This window comes from Danio aesculapii, chromosome 1 (genome assembly GCF_903798145.1).
Source record: "Danio aesculapii chromosome 1, fDanAes4.1, whole genome shotgun sequence".
Taxonomy (NCBI): Eukaryota; Metazoa; Chordata; class Actinopteri; order Cypriniformes; family Danionidae; genus Danio; species Danio aesculapii.
The window spans coordinates 9,444,777-9,464,816 of record NC_079435.1 but is presented as its reverse complement, the minus strand read 5'-3'; the positions used below and the strand labels follow the sequence as shown (position 1 = coordinate 9,464,816).

At 42.7% G+C, this 20,040-nt stretch overlaps 1 protein-coding gene across 1 annotated transcript in view; it reads left to right on the top strand.

Annotated features, from left to right (window-relative positions):
• Positions 1–20,040, top strand: part of mast1a (microtubule associated serine/threonine kinase 1a) — a 96,758-nt gene that overhangs the window by 37,545 nt on the left and 39,173 nt on the right. Inside the window, exons 5-8 of the mRNA XM_056456524.1 lie at positions 5,230–5,387; positions 8,625–8,700; positions 10,362–10,571; positions 18,168–18,269. Of these exons, the coding sequence (XP_056312499.1) occupies positions 5,230–5,387; positions 8,625–8,700; positions 10,362–10,571; positions 18,168–18,269 (546 nt within the window). The remainder of the gene's footprint in view (positions 1–5,229; positions 5,388–8,624; positions 8,701–10,361; positions 10,572–18,167; positions 18,270–20,040) is intronic.

The following is a 20,040-nucleotide window of genomic DNA, read 5'->3' as shown; positions in this document are numbered from 1 at the left end:
GTATATTTGTAACTGTGAGTCGGATGACAACAGAGTTGAGGATCACAGGAACAGAGTTTTATGAGCACCCCCCTCCCACCTCTTTGCCCGGGGCCCCCATCTATCACCCTTGCGGGGGCGCATATGCATTTTGCGCTACGCCACTGTCCAGAAGCGTAGTCAAGTCACAGGCAAAATGTTGGTACAGGCGGCAATAACTAGGGATGACTGATGTGAAACTGTCGTTTCAACACAGTGTCAAGATCCTGAAGCACAAGTGTTTCGAAACATAGCACCGAAGCATGATCCAAAAAAACCAGGTCACGTGACTAAAAAGATTCAAAGCATCGGACATTTCAGAAGCCTGGCGAATCTACATTTGACTGACAGGGTCAGGAAAACCCTCTATCTCATGTAGCCTAGTGAACCGTGCGTATGCACAGAGTAAGTGTGCTGCAAAGTTCGAATCCCGACTTGCACAAATGCTCAGAAATTGTGACTTAATGTATTTTAATATTGTTATTTTTTATATTAAAACAAGACATATTTATTAACAAAGTGTTTATTGGGATGTCAGACCAATGTTAAAACAAAACACGTTACAAGAACTGAGCATTTAAACACTAATGTCTATAGCTGCATCACCCTGGATATCGAACCCATTATCTCGGCATGCTAGTCTGGATCTCTCACCGTTCCAATGAATCACTTGAAACCTCAACTCTACAACGTGGGGTTTAATACCTCAATTTGCTTAACTGTTTGTTTGCTGAAGCTGTTCCAGAGCAATACATAAAAATGACCACTAGGTGTCGCAGTAGAGATGGTTTTCAAAATGTTTCGAAGCTTCGACACCTTTGCTTCGACTGTTTCAGTGTTTCATGAAGCCTCGCTTTGCCCACCACTTGCAATAACATAAATGAGGAAACAAGGCTACAGTCAAGAAACATGGAAAGGCTAGACAGGGAGAACACTTCGTATAGTTAAAATAACAATGATAACAACAAGACTCAGCCATGTGTGTGGGAATGTGAGCAGTATATATAGTCTGTAATCAGTTTTTGATGAGCTTCCAGCTGTGTGTGTGTAATCATTAGTGAACAGGTGTGTGTGTGAGGTGCATGATGGGAGTTGTGGTTCATAAGGTGACAGAATCGTAGTCCAGGTGATGGTGCATGTTTAATAATAATATTTAAGGCTTGCAGATCGCTGGTGATCATTACAATATTATAATAGGGGACATTTTTCCAATATTAATATTCCAATATTAATAGGAGATATTTTGTGTAAATATATTAATTAAAAATATTAAGAAGTTTACTTATAATTATGCTTTAAATGTGTTTATTGAAGCGACTTGCTAAGATCAAAGATGTTGCATAATCCTCTAAAGCTAAAAAAAAGAAAAAAAGGATTGTTGTTATTTTCTTCTTGAAATAATGAGCTGAACTGCATATTCTGCTCATAAATATAAATATTGGGTATACAGTGTGTTCAAAAGTGTGAAGAAAATTAGTATATACTGCATTTTATTTTTTATTTTTTTAACAAAGATCCTAAATTAATATGTTTATGTTCATCTGACCATTTGAGCTGCCAGTTTAGTGCCGTCAGAGAATGTAGATGATGCTTTAACTGGCGGATGGTCATCGCTGAAGGTGATCTTGGAAAATAGAGCAAGGTTTTTCTCAAGCTTAAGTTGCTTTGGGCCTGTTATTGACTCTAGCGTGACATATATTTGTTGTTAAAGCCAAAGTCATTCATTCAGCAGCACAGAGGAGCAGCGTGTAGGAGAGAAAATCATTACCACAGGCCTGCGTGCGCCGTTTGCCATTGACTCCACTCATTGGGGTCCGTAATCTTCTTTTACAAGTCTGTCCTGGATTTACTGCACAGGACACACCGAGCATCTCCACACATAAATGAAGTTAGACAGATCAAGTGCATTGTGGCAGACACTGAAGGAGGCTTTAAACCTTAGAAAATCACTCCTGTGGCGTCCTTGGCTCTGAATATACAAGCGCTTAATATAATCAGTGCAAAGACTGAAGTCATATTCTGGAGACAAAAAAGCAGACAAAAAAGTGCACTTGTTTAATTCAATTTAATTTAATTCAAGCTTATTTATATAGCCCTTTTCACAACAAGAATTGTTTTAAAGCAGCTTTACAAAAGGTGAACATTACTGCATTACAATCAAAATCAGAAAAGTTAAGGTTGGTAGTTACCATCACTTTATTAGTTACTAATAACTTTAACTAATTAACTAGGAACCAATAGCTTCAACCCAGGCTCATTCTGAGAACGTAGTCCCAGGGACGTTTCTGGAGACCGCGAAATACGTAGCTGGGGGTACGTACGGCTGCATTTATTTTTTTTAAGCGAACGCTGCGGGGCAGTGTGACACCGTTCCCTTCGGCGCTTGCCGGCCGGCCGCTCGCCTCCGTGTGGAGGGCTTTCCCGCTGCAACCAGTTTGTCCGGTTAGCTCTTCGTGTACTCTGGCGGACTCGAGGTGCAGAGAGGGGCTAACGACGACGACGACCGGGTTCGAGTCCGGGGAAGAGCGGTTCCAGAAATCAGGTAAGAAAACAAAAACAAAATCCAAAAAATGAAGCGAACAAGTTCGTCACAGGGTGAGAATGTGGTCAAAATCCGAAAACGTGGTAAAAATCAGACGAGGGCTTTTCTTTTTCTCGACGGCTTTTGTGAATCGTCGTTGGTTGGGTTTAGGGACGGAGGAGGGTGGGTCAGCCGATTGGCCGGTCGCACGGTCAATCATTCTGTCATCCAGGCAGACAGGCGGAAGGTCGTTCGACAGCGGCCTCTAGCAGGTTTGCGCGAGAACGGCGTGGGAAAAAGCGCGCACAGCGGCCTCTCGCGGATTCACGAAAACAAAAACTGCAAAAATACGTACCTCCCGGGACGTATTTCGCGGTCTCCAGAAACGTCCCCGGAACTATGTTCTCAGAATGAGCCTGGGTTGAATAGCTTAGGGATGCTCAAAATAACCGATTAACCGTTAACCGAAAGGGGGCGTTTGTAACCGATTAATGGTATCAGTTAAACAAAAAATTTTTTTTATCTTATATATTTTTAAAGTTTGGCTGCATAAGGGGCCGATCACAGAGCACGCTTTTTGCGTTGAGTTTACTAATGGGCGTGAGTGTTTAGCCATTTATCCGTTGATCGCTATGTGTGCTCGAGCGGAAAAAGCATGTTAAAAAGCAGTCACGTCTTTTTTATTCTTCCATCAAATGAAAACAGAGGCAGGGTTTCTGTTGAGGGGACAGCAGGGGTTATGTTGTTAAGACGACAAGCTTTTAAGGATGGAGGAGAGACTTGTGGTTGCTGTTTCAAGTCATCCAGAGCTGTATGACTTTACAAATCTTGAATATCATAGTGTTATTAAAAATTACAATTATAACAACACTGACAGCAACACTCGCGCACAATATGGTTCAGCTGATTCAGTCGTTTCCTTGTGACATAAAAAAGAGCACAGCGCTTCTTTTTTTTCTTGTCAACATAAAAGGCAGTGTGGTGCGCGTCGCGTTTTTGGAATAGAAAAGCTTGTTCGCTGTGATCGGCCCCTAGCAACACATATTTGTTTACTGGTAGGACAGTAACACATGCAAACACACCTGCCTACAGATGTATTTTGCCAAAGAAGCAAAATGAAAGGATTTTTCTGTTCACAGTTTGACACAGACGAGTTGACAAACCAGGCTGATGCTGATCGCCTCTGTGCTGCCTGGAGCCGTGTCATAAACTCAACAAACAGGCTATTGATGATTTAGTGTAGGCTACAAACCAACCAAACCAACCTTTTTCCATTTGGAAAATTACATTTATTATAAAGTTCTTATATAATATATATTTTTTAATACTCTTCATAGCCTAATCTACCAAACAAATCTGAAGTTTTTCTTGATTTTCGCACAATGAAAACTTCGCACCAAAATGAGGCTTTCATTTTACAGCTTATAAAACATGTCAATATATGAGCCTTAAGGTTCATTGTCATTGTCTTTCATTACATGCAGCATGCGCACACATGAATCGCGAGTGAGACCGAGGAAATAAATCATAATCATAATTAAGACAATCTTTAAACTAATGACTTCTATTAAAAATGTTGACAGAGGTTTTGTAATATTATATAATAACAGCGGAGCATTAATTAAATACATGTTTTCCATGTAGCGATCTATTTGAGGTAGCGTGATATTTTTATTTGACGGAAGTAATAAAATGATTGGACAAACAGCCTATGCCGTTTCTTAAAAGAGGATTCAGTCAGTGTTTTCGTTTTGTAATCTAAATTTGTCATTTTAAGTGAAAAAGATCTAGAGCAGGATTTATTTTATTTGTTTTCTTTAGTTTATTCTGTTTTTCTATGCTGCTGAAAACACTTGCAGGTGCGTGAAGATGCTCTGTTATGTTCTGTATGCTGCTGTTCGCATGTTAAAATGAATCAGTATTTTAAAATGCAATATTTAATGTGTCACACAAAATACACGTCAAATATTTTAAATTAAATAATATTTTTATAATAATCTGTTAACGGTTAATATTCGGTTGACAACCCTGCTGAAAAATCCAGCTTAAACTAGCCTAGGCTGGTTGGCTGGTTTTAGCTGGTTGACCAGCCTGGTTTTAGAGGGGATTTGGCTAATTCCAGGCTGGTTTCCAGCCATATTCAGCCTGGTCTTAGCTGGTTTAAGCTGGACATAGCTGGTTTTGACTGGGCTCCCAGCCTGGCTAGGCTGGTCAAGCTGGTTTTAGCTGGTCATCTTCCAGCCTGACCAGCTAGGACCAGGCTGGAAATGGCTGGAAACCAAAACTGGAAAACTGGAAGCCAAAACCCTTCTAAAACCAGGCTGGTCGACCAGCTAAAACCAGCCAACCAGCCTAGGCTGGTTTAAGCTGTTTTTTTTCAGTAGGGAAGTGGCAGTTGTTGTTGGCAAAATTAACCGAAATGAGCATTTCTACCTGTAACAGTTAAAGTTATTATATATAAGCATAGTTAACCTGCAGTTATACAGCATATAGATGATGTCTATGTGGACACGTTCAATAAAGTGTAATTATGTATTAAGTGTACATGATTTAGTGAGTAAATGTTAATTTTTGGGTGAACTATCCCTTTAAGTTTGCAACTTTGGATGAAAGCAGCTGGTGTCTGTTGTCTATACTATAGTACAGGTATATTAACATGTATTGTTGACTTGTGTCTGCTGTTTGTTCAGTCTTCCAGCTCGTCTCAGGAGCGGCTCCATCAGTTACCGTTTCAGCCCACACTGGACGAGCTGCACTTCCTGACCAAACACTTCGGCAGCACGGAGAGCATCACGGATGATGATGGACGCCGATCTCCGCACGTGCGGCCTCGATCGCGCAGTCTCAGGTGCACAAACACACACTTACAATCAGCTTATCCAAAGATATCATTTACTACATCTATGACAGAACACACTATTAGTGTGTGTCCTCCTTTTCTTTATTCATCCTTTTTATTAAACCTGTTTTAACAAATCTGTTATGAATAATTTTTATTTTTTGTGTTTGAACTCTGATCAAGATATTTTCCAATGAAAATTGAGATCACTTGCGGAAGTTGTTTTTATTGCTTATACTTGTGTTTTATGTTTATGTTTTTTATTCTTGCTTGTGAAAAGCACTTTTGTTGTACCATTGTGTATGAAATGTGCTATATATACAATTTATAAGTTTATATAACATATTTATTAGTGTTTATAATGTCTTACAAGTTACATAATAATATTAGTTTTCTAAGTAACTCAAAAAACACTTTACTTTCCATAAAAAAGTAACTAAAGGCTGGCTCACACTGTGCGATTTATTATAATCCTGAACGATTGTAGCATGTCACACTGCATGGCTCCCGTGTCACATTGGAAGATCTCAGCTGTCATAAAGTCAGACTGAACGACAATGAAGATGCGCCAAACACAAAAGAAAATGCCCCGGGAGTTTGATGTCATCCACCCGTGACACTTTCACTATCCCGCGTTCTGAAATGATTCTTCACAGCAAACGTAGACAATCTGTAGTGGCAAGTTTGAACACAGCGTGTCTAGATAATAAAACCAGGAAGAAAAAACTTTTTGACTTCTCCCCGCGGTCATTTGAATTGTCGCATGGATTGCGTCATCAGATTCTGCGCTCCCATAGGGTATATGCCGAGCTAGTGTTTTTCCCATACTGATAAACTTCCGGTGACCTGTTATTGTGACTTTTTACCATTTTATACGGTTCCTTATACAGCATCAATGTTTTAATGTAATTAAAATACAATCAGTTGAATAAACTTTGGCATTCATAGTTGTTCAAGCGTAAAACGAAACAAAAAGCTGTTTACTCGCACGCGCCCGTCAGAATCGTCAGGCTAGCGTAGAAGCTCCATTGAATATACTGGGGTAAAATAAATACTCATGTTATAAAGACATGGTGGGGGTAATGTAATTTAATGCAGTGCTTCTTGTACAATCAGAGACCCACTTTATATAGGATATCACTCAGTCAGTGGAGATCGCTGATTTTTAAAGAAAACTGACCTTAAACACGCCAATTTTTGCAATGGCATACAGTTGACCGGAAGCGCTTAACCCAGGTTACTGGCAAATTAAAAGTCCTATTTGCATGCTTCGGCATATACCCTATTGGTTCTTGGATTGATGCTCATCGCAGCTGTCACTCTGCAGGAAAGTGTCTGAAATCTTTTGACATTGCCAGAACTTCATCTATGGAAAAATCTGATTACAACGGGCACTAAGCGGCTGTCAGTAAACATGTCAAACCAACGATCAAAGATCACCAATTTTAGCCTAGGATTTCAGAAATCTTTTATTATTTCCCAAATTAGTCTCAGATGACAAAATTGTGACTGAAATCTCACAGTGTGAGCAGGGCTTAAGTTACTTAACTGATTACTTTGGAGAGCAATTCTGAGTGTGCTTCATTCAGGTGAGTGGGATTGACAAACCACCTGTAGGAGCCTAGGGTTGTCACGATACTGGAATTTGATACCAATCGATAGTAAAATTTTACAAACATCCATTTCCTGTTAACATTTCAGCGCTGTGGAGCGTGTGCTTAAACAGCGCTGATTTGCTGTTGTTTATGTGCTCAACAGAAATGACTGTGCTTGGTCGCGAAGGTCATCAATTCACCGAACTCACCGCTGTTTACTGAGTGTAACCACAGATACAGGAACACTGGAGCGTTTTAAAGTCACGTCGATCAGCTGGTTTATCTATAAGCTGACATACAGTATGATGGGCGATCCGCTGATGAATCATGGCTTTAAAATGCTCCAGTGTCCTTGTATCTGTGGTTACACTCAGTAAACAGTGGTGAGTTTGGTGACCTTCACGGCCAATCACAGTCATTTCTGTTGAGCACGTGAACACAATGGCTAATCATCGCTGTTTAAGAACACGCTCCACAGCGCTCAAATGTTAGTGGGAAATAGACATTTTTTTAATTTTAGTATCGATTGGTGCCGAATTCCAGCATCGTGACAACGCTATTGGAGACTCACTCTTTTCCTTTCCATATTCACCAGACACCTTTTTAAAGGTACGCCATACTTCTTTACAAGCATTGTGCAATTCTGAGTGCGCTTCATTCCGGTGAGTGGGGTTGACAATCCACCTGTAGGAGACACTCTTTTCCTCTCCATATGCACCAGACACCTTCTTATAAGAGCACAATACTTTTTTAGAAACATTGTGCAATACTGAGTGCGCTTGTTTTAGATGAGTAGGATTGACAAACCACCTGTAAGAGACACTCTCTTTTCCTCTCTATATGCACCAGACACCCTCTTACAGACATACTTCTTTACAAACATTGTGCAAAACTGAGTGTGCTTCATTCCGGTGAGTGGGATTGACAAACCATGCTGTATGATTGTGAAAAATATAAAAACTAAGACTTGTTGTAGCATTTATATTGTCGTAGATTTCTTTTCTCGCACAATGGATTCATTAATACACATCAGACTCAAGTGTGCAAGGCTTCTGTGCATGACACATTTTTAGGATAATGAAAGTGACAAAAAGACGCACACAATAATTTCAGACTTTCAGTGTGCAAAACCATCACTGCTTTGCTTACATAGGTTTTTCATCTTTTTTCTAGTACAAATATCTAAAAATCCATATATCAAGAAGTGTTTTCTACAAAAGCAAACAATATTGTCTTGTTTTAAGAAATAATGTCAAAATTAAGTGAGTTTAAAAAAAAAAACAAGCAAAATAATCTGCTAATGGGGTAAACTAAATAATCTAGTTTTTCCTTTTGAATCTAGATCATTTTGCTTACCCCATTGGCAGATTATTTTGCTTGTTTTAATGAAAAACTAATTTAATTTTGACTTATTAATTCGAATAATAAAGACATTAATATCTGCTTGTCTAGAAAATGCTTCTTAATTTAAGAATTTTGAGATATTTGTACTAGAACAAGACGACAAACAACAAACAGCATATTTTGCAATGATAACGTAATGAATACAATAACACACATAAGCATTGAAATGATATAAATGCTACACTCATCAGAAATAAAGGAAAGGCTAAATTACATATTTTACATTCCTCTCCGTTTGTGTCTACAGTCCAGGACGATCATCTTCCTGCTATGACAACGAGATCGTCATGATGAACCATGTTTACAAGGAGCGCTTTCCTAAGGTCAGCAAAACACACACACACACAAAAACACTGTCATTGTTTACAGCTCACAAAGCTTTATGACTTCCTTTCTCCCGTGAAGACAAAAGAAGATATTTTGAAGAATGTCGGTAGCTAAACTGCTTTGGTTCCCATTGACTTACATAGTATAGTATAAAAATACAATGAAAGTCAATAGGAACCGATTTTGCCATAGAGAAATGTGTGTTTTCAAAATAATAGTGTTTGTGAATGCATACATATACAGTATAGATCTCATGTAATGTTTCTGAAATGCTATTTAAGCATTGCACATACATTTCACATGGATTGAGTTTTTCAACGTGTTGCCATACGAGCAGATGGTGGGAAGGTTTGCCAACTATATGGAGCAAACATCTCAAAGCATGTTTAACAGAACATATTTCATTCCAAAATGAAAATCAACAATCGTAATGATGTTTATCGATTAATCGCAACTAATCGCAGACAAAATAAAGGTTTTTGTTTACATAATTTTGTGTGTAGTGTGTATATTTATTATGTATATATAAATACATGTATATACATGTATGTGTGTGCATTTATATACATAAATATACACAGAACACGTACATGTAAATACAGACTTTTATTTTGTGCAGGATTAGTGACGATTAATCGTTAAACTGCATTTAAAAAATTGTAAATCACGTTTTTAAAGTTTTAGGACCAGTTATTTTGCATTGTTTCACTATTTGTAGAAATATTATTGAGTGTGCTCCACACAGGTGAGTGGGTTTGACAAGCCACCCGTAGAAGACACTCTTTTCCTCTCCATATGCACCAGACACCTTCTTATAAGCACACAATACTTTTTTAGAAACATTGTGCAATACTGAGTGTGCTTCATTCTGGTGAGTGGGCTTCACAAACCACCTGTAGGAGACACTCTTTTCCTCTCCATATGCACCAGACAACTTTCTTTAAGCACAGAATACTTCTTTAGAAACATTGTGCAATACTGAGTGTGCTTCATACTGGTGAGTGGGATTGACAAACCACCTGTAGGAAACACTCTTTTCCTCTCCATATGCACCAGACACCTTCTTATAAACACGCCATACTTCTTTAGAAACATTGTGCAATACTGAGTGTGCCTCATTCTGGTGAGTGGGATTGACAAACCACCTGTAGGAGACACTCTTTTCCTCTCCATATGCACCAGACACCTTCGTATAAACACGCCATACTTCTTTAGAAACATTGTGCAATACTGAGTGTGCTTCATACTGGTGAGTGGGATTGACAAACCACCTGTAGGAAACACTCTTTTCCTCTCCATATGCACCAGACACCTTCGTATAAACACGCCATACTTCTTTAGAAACATTGTGCAATACTGAGTGTGCCTCATTCTGGTGAGTGGGATTGACAAACCACCTGTAGGAGACACTCTTTTCCTCTCCATATATACCAGACACCTTCTTATAAGAGCACAATACGTCTTTAAAAACTATGTGCAATACTGGGTGTGCTTCATTCTGGTGAGTGGGATAGACAAACCGTAACGCATGATTGGGAGAAAAATTTGCATTGTTTCATTATTTTCAGAAATATTACTGAGTGTTAATTTTGAGCCTTATTTGTTTCTGTAATCACACACCAGCATTATTTAAATGTTGTTAATGCGTTGTATACAGGCGACGGCTCAGATGGAGGAGCGTCTGGCGGACTTCATAGAGTCATACTCTCCTGAAAACGTGCTGCCGCTGGCCGACGGGGTCCTCAGCTTCATCCACCACCAGATCGCAGAGCTGTCCCGAAACTGCCTGACCAAATCGCGCGAAGGCCTCATCACTACTGTCTACTTCTACGAGCTGCAGGAAAACCTGGAGAAGCTCCTGCATGAAGTGAGCGGGTGTTTGTTTGTTTATGCAAAGTCGAATGTGTTTATTTGCATTGTTTTCTCAGCAAAAAATTATGTCAATTAGATCATTTTCACAAATAGTGGACGTTCTACTTGTATTTACTGTGCTTTGTATGTAAAACTGATGTGAGAAAAATGTCTCTTTTAACCAGCTTTTGACTAGTTTTTACTTTTTTTTCTATGTTGACATGTTTTTTTCACGTTTCAGTATATTAAAATGTAATTTAAAAAATATAATTATATATTATATGGTTAGATTTTCAATATAGTTTAATTTCACACTAGTATACACAGGTGTAAAAAGTAAATAATCATGTATATTTGATTTTTATATATTGAGTTACATGCAAATGAACATCGAAATGTCTCAAGCCTATCATGAAATAAGAAACAAATCCAAAGTAATGCTAAAATGAAAATTCTTTAACTAGTTTTGATCATTCCATCAATCTAAATAAATAAAATCTTTCCAAATAGAGCTAATTATATTCATTTTTTTGCAATATACACTTACTAGTCACTTTATTAGGTACACCTGTTCAGCTGCTCATTAACGCAAATTTCTAATCAGTCAATCACATGGCAGCAACTCAATGCATTAAGGCATGTAGACATGGTCAAGACGATCTGCTGCAGTTCAAACCGAGCATCAGAATGGGGAATAAAGGAGATTTAAGTGACTTTGAACGTGGCATGATTGGTGGTGCCAGACTGGCTGGTCTGAGTATTTCAGAAACTGCTGATCTACTGGGATTTTGATGCACAACCATCTTTAAGGAAAACAGTGAATGGTCCAAAAAAGAGAAAATATCCAGTGAGCGGCAGTTCTGTGGGCCAAAATGCCTTGTTGATGCGGGTTGATGAGGTCAGAGGAGAATGACCAGACTGGTTCCAGCTGATAGAAAGGCAACAGTAACTCAAATAACCACTCGTTACAAGTGTGGTCCGCAGAAGAGCATTTCTGAACGTACAACACGTCCAACTTTGAGGCAGATGGGCTACTGCAGCAGAAGGCCACACCTGTCAGCTCCTACAATTCGCACAGGCTCACCTAAATTGGACAAAAGAAGATTGGAAAAACGTTCCCTGGTCTGGTGAGTCTTGATTTCTGCTGCGACATTCGGTCAGAATTTTGCGTCAACAACATGAAAGCATGGATCCATCGTGCCTTGTATCAATGGTTCATGCTGGTGGTGGTGGTGTAATGGTCTGGGGGATATTTTCTTGGCACACTTTAGGCCCATTAGTACCGATTGAGCATTGTGTCAACGCCACAGCCTACCTGAGTATTGATGCTGACCATGTCCATGCCTTTATGACCACAGTGTACCCATCTTCTGATGGCTACTTCCAGCAGGATAACGCACGTCATAAAGCACGAATCCTCTCAGACTGATTCCTTGAACATGACAATGAGTTCACTGTACTCAAATGGCCTCCACAGTCACCAGAACTCAATTCAATAGAGCCCCTTTGGGATGTGGTGGAACGGGAGATTCGCATTATGGATGTGCAGCTGACAAATCTGCAGCAACGGCGTGATGCTATGATGTCAATATAGAACAAAATCTTTGAGGAATATTTACAGTACATTGTTGAATCTTTGCCATGAAGGATTAAGTACTAGTAAGGTGTACCTAATAAAGTGACCGTTGAGTGTATATCGCGTCAAAACAAAATATTGCAATGTCATATGTTTCCAATATCATGAAGCCCTATTGTGTAGCAATATATTAACATCATCAAGTCTTTACTTTAGGCCTCAAATTTTATTAAGGAGCTTATATTTGTCTACAATACTAATTTCATGCTTGCTGATCAATATGAAGGAATGTAAGTGTGAAGGGGCAGCAGTGGGTAGCACAATCGCCTCACTGCAAGAAGGTTGCTTGTTTGAGTCCCAGCTGGGTCAGTTGGAATTTCTGTGTGGAGTTTGCATGTTCTCCCCGTGTTGGCATGGGTTTCCTCCGGGTGCTCCGGTTTCCCCCACAGTCCAAAGACTGTTATGAAGCGGACAGGAGACAGAGGTAAGGAAACGTTAGGGTGTTTATTGAATGACAACAAGGAGCACATGAAGGATAGCCAGGAGGATCAGGAATGATGTTGGGGTCTTTTCCTCCGTGGCTGGGTAACAGGAATACACGAGGATGGACAGCACACACCAGATACAGCTGACAGAGGATGACACAGACTTGGAAGGACTGGAAGACAGGACGATTCGGGAGGACCAGGAAGACTAGGAGGAATACAAAGAGAACAGGTAAGTAAATCGTTTGTTTAGCTGAGGATGACTACGCTGAGTGGTCGCTCAGTTGTCCGCTTTCGTCGAGACGAGCCCGGACAATGAGCGACTGGAGTGCTGTGCTTTTATCTGGTGCTCGTGAATGTGATGCAGCTGTGTGCTCATTAGAAGTCAGGTGATGGTGATCTTCGTGAGTGGGGGTCGTGAGAGCCTGACCAATCCATGACAGTACCCCCCTCCCCAGGGCCCGCTCCTGAGGGCCGACACCTCCGACGCCGTGGTGGTCTCCCTCTGCCTCTAGGCGCTGGGAACTCAGGGTGGCTCTCATGAAACTCCACCATGAGACTAGGATCGAGAATATCAGCTCTGGGAACCCATGTCCTTTCTTCGGGGCCGTACCCTTCCCAGTCCACCAGGTACTCCAACTGGCCACCACGACGTCGGGAACGCAAGATCTCCTTCACTGCGTAGACGGCTCCTTCTTCTAGGAGCAGTGGAGGAGGGGGTTCCTCTTCGTGGTCAGGCTCTGTGGAGGGAAGAACAGGATCGTGATAGGGTTTCAGGAGTGATACGTGGAATGTAGGGTGAATACGGTAGTGAGAGGGTAATTGTAGTTTGTAGGTGACGGGGTTAACCTGTTCCACGATGGTGAAGGGACCAACAAATCGGGGACTTAACTTGCGAGAGGGCAGTCGCATGCGTATGTCCCGGGTGGATAGCCACACCTTTTGTCCGGGTGTGTATCTGGGTTCTTCAGACCTTCTTCTATCGGCGGTTACCTTGCTTCGACGGACTGCCCTCTGCAGATGTTGATGAGCCTCGTCCCAGACTCTCTCGCTCTCCCGGAACCAGTGATCCACTGCGGGGACATCAGATGGTTCGCCATCCCAGGGAAAGAGCGGTGGTTGGAAGCCCAGGACGCACTGGAATGGCGTGAGTCCGGTGGAGGGTTGCCGCAGTGAATTTTGGGCATATTCTGCCCAGCCCAAATACTGGCTCCAGGAGCTCTGGTGACCACTGCAGAAGGTCCTCAGGAACCGTCCCACCTCCTGAATCTTCCTCTCTGTCTGCCCGTTGGTTTGGGGATGATATCCAGAAGAGAGGCTGACGGCCACACCTAGGAGCTTGAAGAAGGCTTTCCATAGACGTGAGATGAACTGTGGACCTCTGTCCGACACAATATCTTCTGGAATACCAAATGACCTGAAGACTTGATTAAAGATATTGTCGGCTGTTTCAAAGGCTGTGGGAAGACCTTTCAGAGGAATTAGTTTGACAAACTTTGAGAATCTATCTACTATGACTAGAATACAGGTATTACCTTCTGACGAAGGGAGATCAGTGATAAAGTCCACTCCTAGGTGTGACCAGGGACGGTTCGGAATCGGCAAGGGATGGAGCTTTCCAGCGGGTAGATGACGTGGGCTCTTGGATTGGGCACAGTCCTTACAGCCCTGAACATATTGCCTCACATCCCTTGCCATGTTTGGCCACCAGAATCGTTGGGATACTAGCGAGAGAGTATTGTTGATCCCTGGATGTCCAGTGCCTAGCGAGGTATGTAAGGAGTGGATCAGATCTACCCGGTGTTCAGGTGGTATGAACTGCCGATGAGGAGGGCATCCCGGCGGAGCAGGGGCTTCCGGAGTGGCAACGACTGGAGGAGCGTTCCAGGTGATCGGACAAATGGAGATGTGTTCGGGAAGAATCTTCGTTGGGAGTTCTTCATGATCGTGATGCTCGTGTAAACGAGAGAGAGCGTCTGCTCTTAGATTCTTGGGTCCTGGACGATAGGAAATGGAGAAATCAAAACGTGAGAAGAAAAGTGACCATCTGGCTTGACGTGGACATAGTCTCTTGGCCTCTTTGATATATTGGAGGTTTTTGTGATCTGTGATCACCTGGAACGGATGTTTGGCTCCCTCCAACCAGTGACGCCACTCCTCCAAGGCTAGCTTGATTGCTAGCAGCTCCCTGTCTCCTATGCTGTAATTCTGCTCCGCCGGGCTCAACTTCCGAGAGAAATAGGCACAGGGATGCAGTCGGGGCGGTGTATCATGATGTTGAGATAATACTGCCCCGACGCCGGTGGTGGATGCGTCCACTTCCACCACGAAAGGAAGATTTGGGTCAGGATGAGTCAGGAGTGGGGCCCTTGTGAACTCCTTCTTAAGAAGGCGGAAGGCTGCGGCTGCTTCTTTGGTCCACTCCAGTCCTTTGGGTTTACCCTTGAGGAGATTAGTGAGAGGTGATGTAATCCTGCTGTAGTCCTTGATAAACCGTCTATAAAAGTTAGCAAACCCAAGAAACCTCTGGAGCTCCTTAATGGAAGTGGGTTCTGACCAGGATAGAACAGCCTCAATTTTCTTCCCATCCATACGTATACCGGTTTGATCAATGATGTATCCCAAGAAATGAATCGACTTCTGGTGGAATGAGCATTTCTCCGCTTTGAGGTAGAGGTGATGTTCTCTCAATGTGTGTAGGACCTCCGCAACGTGTTGGCGATGTTCGGCCTCACTCCGGGAGTAAATGAGGATGTCATCTATGTACACTATTACAAAGTGGTGAAGAAACTCCCGGAGGACTTCATGAATGAAGTTTTGGAATACGGAGGGGGCGTTGACCAGACCGTAAGGCATGACCTCATATTCATAGTGGCCAGTAGGGGTCACGAATGCTGTCTTCCATTGGTCCCCCTCACGTATTCTTATCAGATTATACGCGCTGCGGAGGTCCAATTTAGTGAAGACTTTAGCTTCTCGGAGCTGTTCCAAAGCGGCTGGTACCAGAGGAAGGGGATATCGGTATTTTACTGTACCGTTATTTAGGACCCTGTAGTCGATGCATGGACGCAGCCCTCCGTCCTTCTTGGCCACAAAGAAGAAGCTTGAGGCGGCTGGTGATTTTGAGTGACGTATGTACCCCTGACTCAGAGCCTCCCTTATGTAATCTTCCATTGCCTGATTCTCTGGAAGCGAGAGCGGGTAGATCCTACCTCTTGGCAACTGGGCATCTGGAACTAGGTCGATCGCGCAGTCCCATGGCCGATGCGGCGGTAGCTGGGAAGCTCTCTTGGGGCAGAAGACATCATGAAAGGAGCTGTACTCCTTAGGAATGTGGATAGACTGCTTCTCAGGAGGGCTCTCGACCGATGTTGCAAACAAAGAAATGGGGTTCCGACCTTGAAGAGGGAGATTTGGAAAACAGGTAGGTGTACATCCAGATCCCCATTTCTTTATCTCTCCTGTGCCCCAAGAGATGATGGGATCGTGCTTCACCAGCCACGGGCGCCCTAGAATGATGTCCATATTTGCACCCTCCAGAACCAGAAATTGAATCCTCTCTTGATGTAACAGCCCCACTTGAAGAAGGATGTCTTCGCATTGTCGATGGATACGGGTCGAAGATCGAGTGCACTGGGTTATCGGTTGTATCTGGTATATATGCGAGGACGCCTCAGTACGGAGGTGGAGTTGACGACAGAGGGATTGGGAGATGAAGTTCCCTGCTGACCCGGAGTCGATGAGGGCTGTGACAAGGAGAGAAATAGAGGCAGTAGTTATTTGTACGGTGGTAGTAAGTGGTTTACATTGTTCAATATTCGTACTGAATACACTCACTGAAGTCCGAATGGGACGAAGGGGACACTCCATACGGGTGTGTCCACTGACACCGCAGTATAGACACAGACCCCGGGTCAGCCTCCTCTGTCGTTCCGCTGATGTCAGTCTTCCAGACTCTATTATCATGGGTTCTGGTTCTGGAGAGGCTGTTGACTCAGGCGATTGGAGGAGTGCAGACGAGGGGGGTGATGGTGTCCTGTTGATAGGAACGGAGACGATCGGAACATCGGAGAGAATGTTGGATGAATCTCTCCAGACCCATTGTATCATCTAATGTGGCCAGCTGGATTCGGAGAGTGGGTTCCAAGCCGAGCCGGTACGTGGTCAACAACGATCTCTCATTCCATCCACTTGCAGCTGCTAGAGTGCGAAACCGGAGAGCATATTCCTGTGTAGATAGAGTACCTTGCTTTAGATGATACAGCTGCTCTCCAGCGGCTACTTCCCCATCAGAACGTCCAAACACCTCTTTGAAATACTCCGTGAAGGTAGTGATGGAATTCATGACCGGCCCGGCTTGGTTCCAGATCGTCTCAGCCCATTTAAGTGCAGGTCCAGAGAGTAGTGATACGATGTAGGCGATCTTTGATTTATCTGTGGGATATAGAGAAGGTTGCATTTCGAATATGAGGGAACATTGTAACAGAAAACCATTGCACTCCCCCGCTCCGCCTGAGTAGGGCGCTGGTCGGGCCATGGGACTGGAAGGAAGGGGCGAAGAAGAAACTGTGGAGGCGGAAGTGCTCGGTGCTGGTGGTGCGTTGGAAAGTGGAGCTGGTGGCTGTAGAATCCGCTTCAACTGGTCCACCAGCTCTTGAAAGTGATCGAGGGTGCTCATGTTGTCGTCGTTATGGGTCCGGGCTTCTGTTATGAAGCGGACAGGAGACAGAGGTAAGGAAACGTTAGGGTGTTTATTGAATGACAACAAGGAGCACATGAAGGATAGCCAGGAGGATCAGGAATGATGTTGGGGTCTTTTCCTCCGTGGCTGGGTAACAGGAATACACGAGGATGGACAGCACACACCAGATACAGCTGACAGAGGATGACACAGACTTGGAAGGACTGGAAGACAGGACGATTCGGGAGGACCAGGAAGACTAGGAGGAATACAAAGAGAACAGGTAAGTAAATCGTTTGTTTAGCTGAGGATGACTACGCTGAGTGGTCGCTCAGTTGTCCGCTTTCGTCGAGACGAGCCCGGACAATGAGCGACTGGAGTGCTGTGCTTTTATCTGGTGCTCGTGAATGTGATGCAGCTGTGTGCTCATTAGAAGTCAGGTGATGGTGATCTTCGTGAGTGGGGGTCGTGAGAGCCTGACCAATCCATGACAAAGACATGGCGCTATAGGTGAATTGGGTAGGCTAAATTGTCCATAGTGTATGTGTGTGAATGAGTGTGTATGGGTGTTTCCCAGTGATGGACTGCAGCAGTAAGGGAATTCGCTGTGTAAAACATGTGCTGGATAAGTTGGCGGTTCATTCCGATGTGGCGACCCCAGATTAATAAAGGGACTAAGATGAGAGGAAAATGAATGAATGAATGTAAGTGTGACTTTAAGCTGTTGACTGAGTGTGTAGATGAAGCCGTCTGAGGATGTTGCATAAGATCTTGACTTTTCTCCAATTCTCCAGAGTTTTCCTAATGAAAGCAGCGTCCACATGTGTGTGTTTGTGTGTGATCAAATGGCTTTGTGTGTTGTGTTTTCAGGCGTATGAGCGATCAGAGAGTTCAGAGCTGACCTTCATCACTGAGCTGGTCAAGAAACTCTTCATCATCATCTCACGGCCTGCACGACTGCTGGAGTGTCTGGTGAGAGACACACGCACACACACAGACAGACACACAGACAACACAGACAGACACACACATAACACAGGCAGACATGCACACACACACACACTTTCACACACAAACTAGAACATGAAAACACACTTATGCACACACAAACACACACACACACACACACACACACACACACACACACACGCACACACACACACACACACACACACACACACACACACACACACACGCACACACACACACACACACACACACACACACACACACATACAAACGCAGCATACACATAATGCAGACAGAAACACACATGTAGACACATATCCAGACACAAACACACACACACACACACGCACACACACACACACACACACACACACACACACACACACACACACACACACACACACAAGATGCACATACAGATATACAAACACATTCAGAATGATGTATATAGACACGCACACATGAGATGCACATACAGATACACACACACACACACACACACACACACATGCAGAATGATGTGTATAGACACACACACACATGAGATGCACATACAGATATACACACAAACGAGCAGACAGGTGTACATAGACACACACACACACACACACACACACACACACACACACACACACATGAAATGCAGATACATATACACACATACACACACACACACACACACAGACGTGTATATATACACACACATAGACACACACACGAGATACACATACAGATACAGATACACACACACACACACACACACATGCAGAATGATGTATATAGACACAAACATAGACACACATATGAGATGCACATCCAGATATACACACACACTTGCAGACAGATGTACATAGGCACACACACATGAGATGCAGATACAGATATACACACACACACACACACACACTCACACACACATGCAAACAGACGTATATATACACACACATAGGCACACACACATGAGATGCAGATACAGATATACACACACACACACGCACACACACACACAAACACACACACACACACACACACACACATACGAGATGTACATACAGATTTACACACACACACAAGCAGACAGGTGTACATAGACACACACACACATACATACAGACAGATGCACACACAAACACAAATGCTGTGGCTGCACTCGGTCTCGTCTTCAGCCTACGTTGTGCAGTTGCCATGGTGACTGGCTGATAGGGTCACAGAGGGTCAGGAGAAGAAAGTACAGCGTGCTGAAAGGCTTCAGTGCAACAAAACCCTCCACTGATATTATCAAACACAGAAGATCCAAGAGTCTGTCATCATTTACTCTCACTCCACCTGCTCCAGATACATGACCAAATATATTCAGAGGAACGCTGGTGTGTGGTAGCCATTGACACCCACAGTGGGAACAAATACTGTTCAAGTCAATAGCATGAAGATATTCTGGTAATTACAATAAATTATGCATAATTAATTAAATATATTCCACATAGATACTTTAGTAATAACTACTAATAATTAAAATAAATTATAAATAATTACATGTTCCGCAGGTACTATAGTAATAACAATAAATTATGCATAATTAATCACATATGTTACATGTTAATGCTTTGTTAATTACAGCTAATTGTGCATTCCTTGTACATTATATATTAATTAAATTAATTCTGCATAATTGCATATGTTTCATGTAGATACTATGCTAATTACAATGAATTATGCATAATGACGTGTTCAGCATAGATACTATAGTACAGTGTTTCCCAACCCTGTTCCTGAA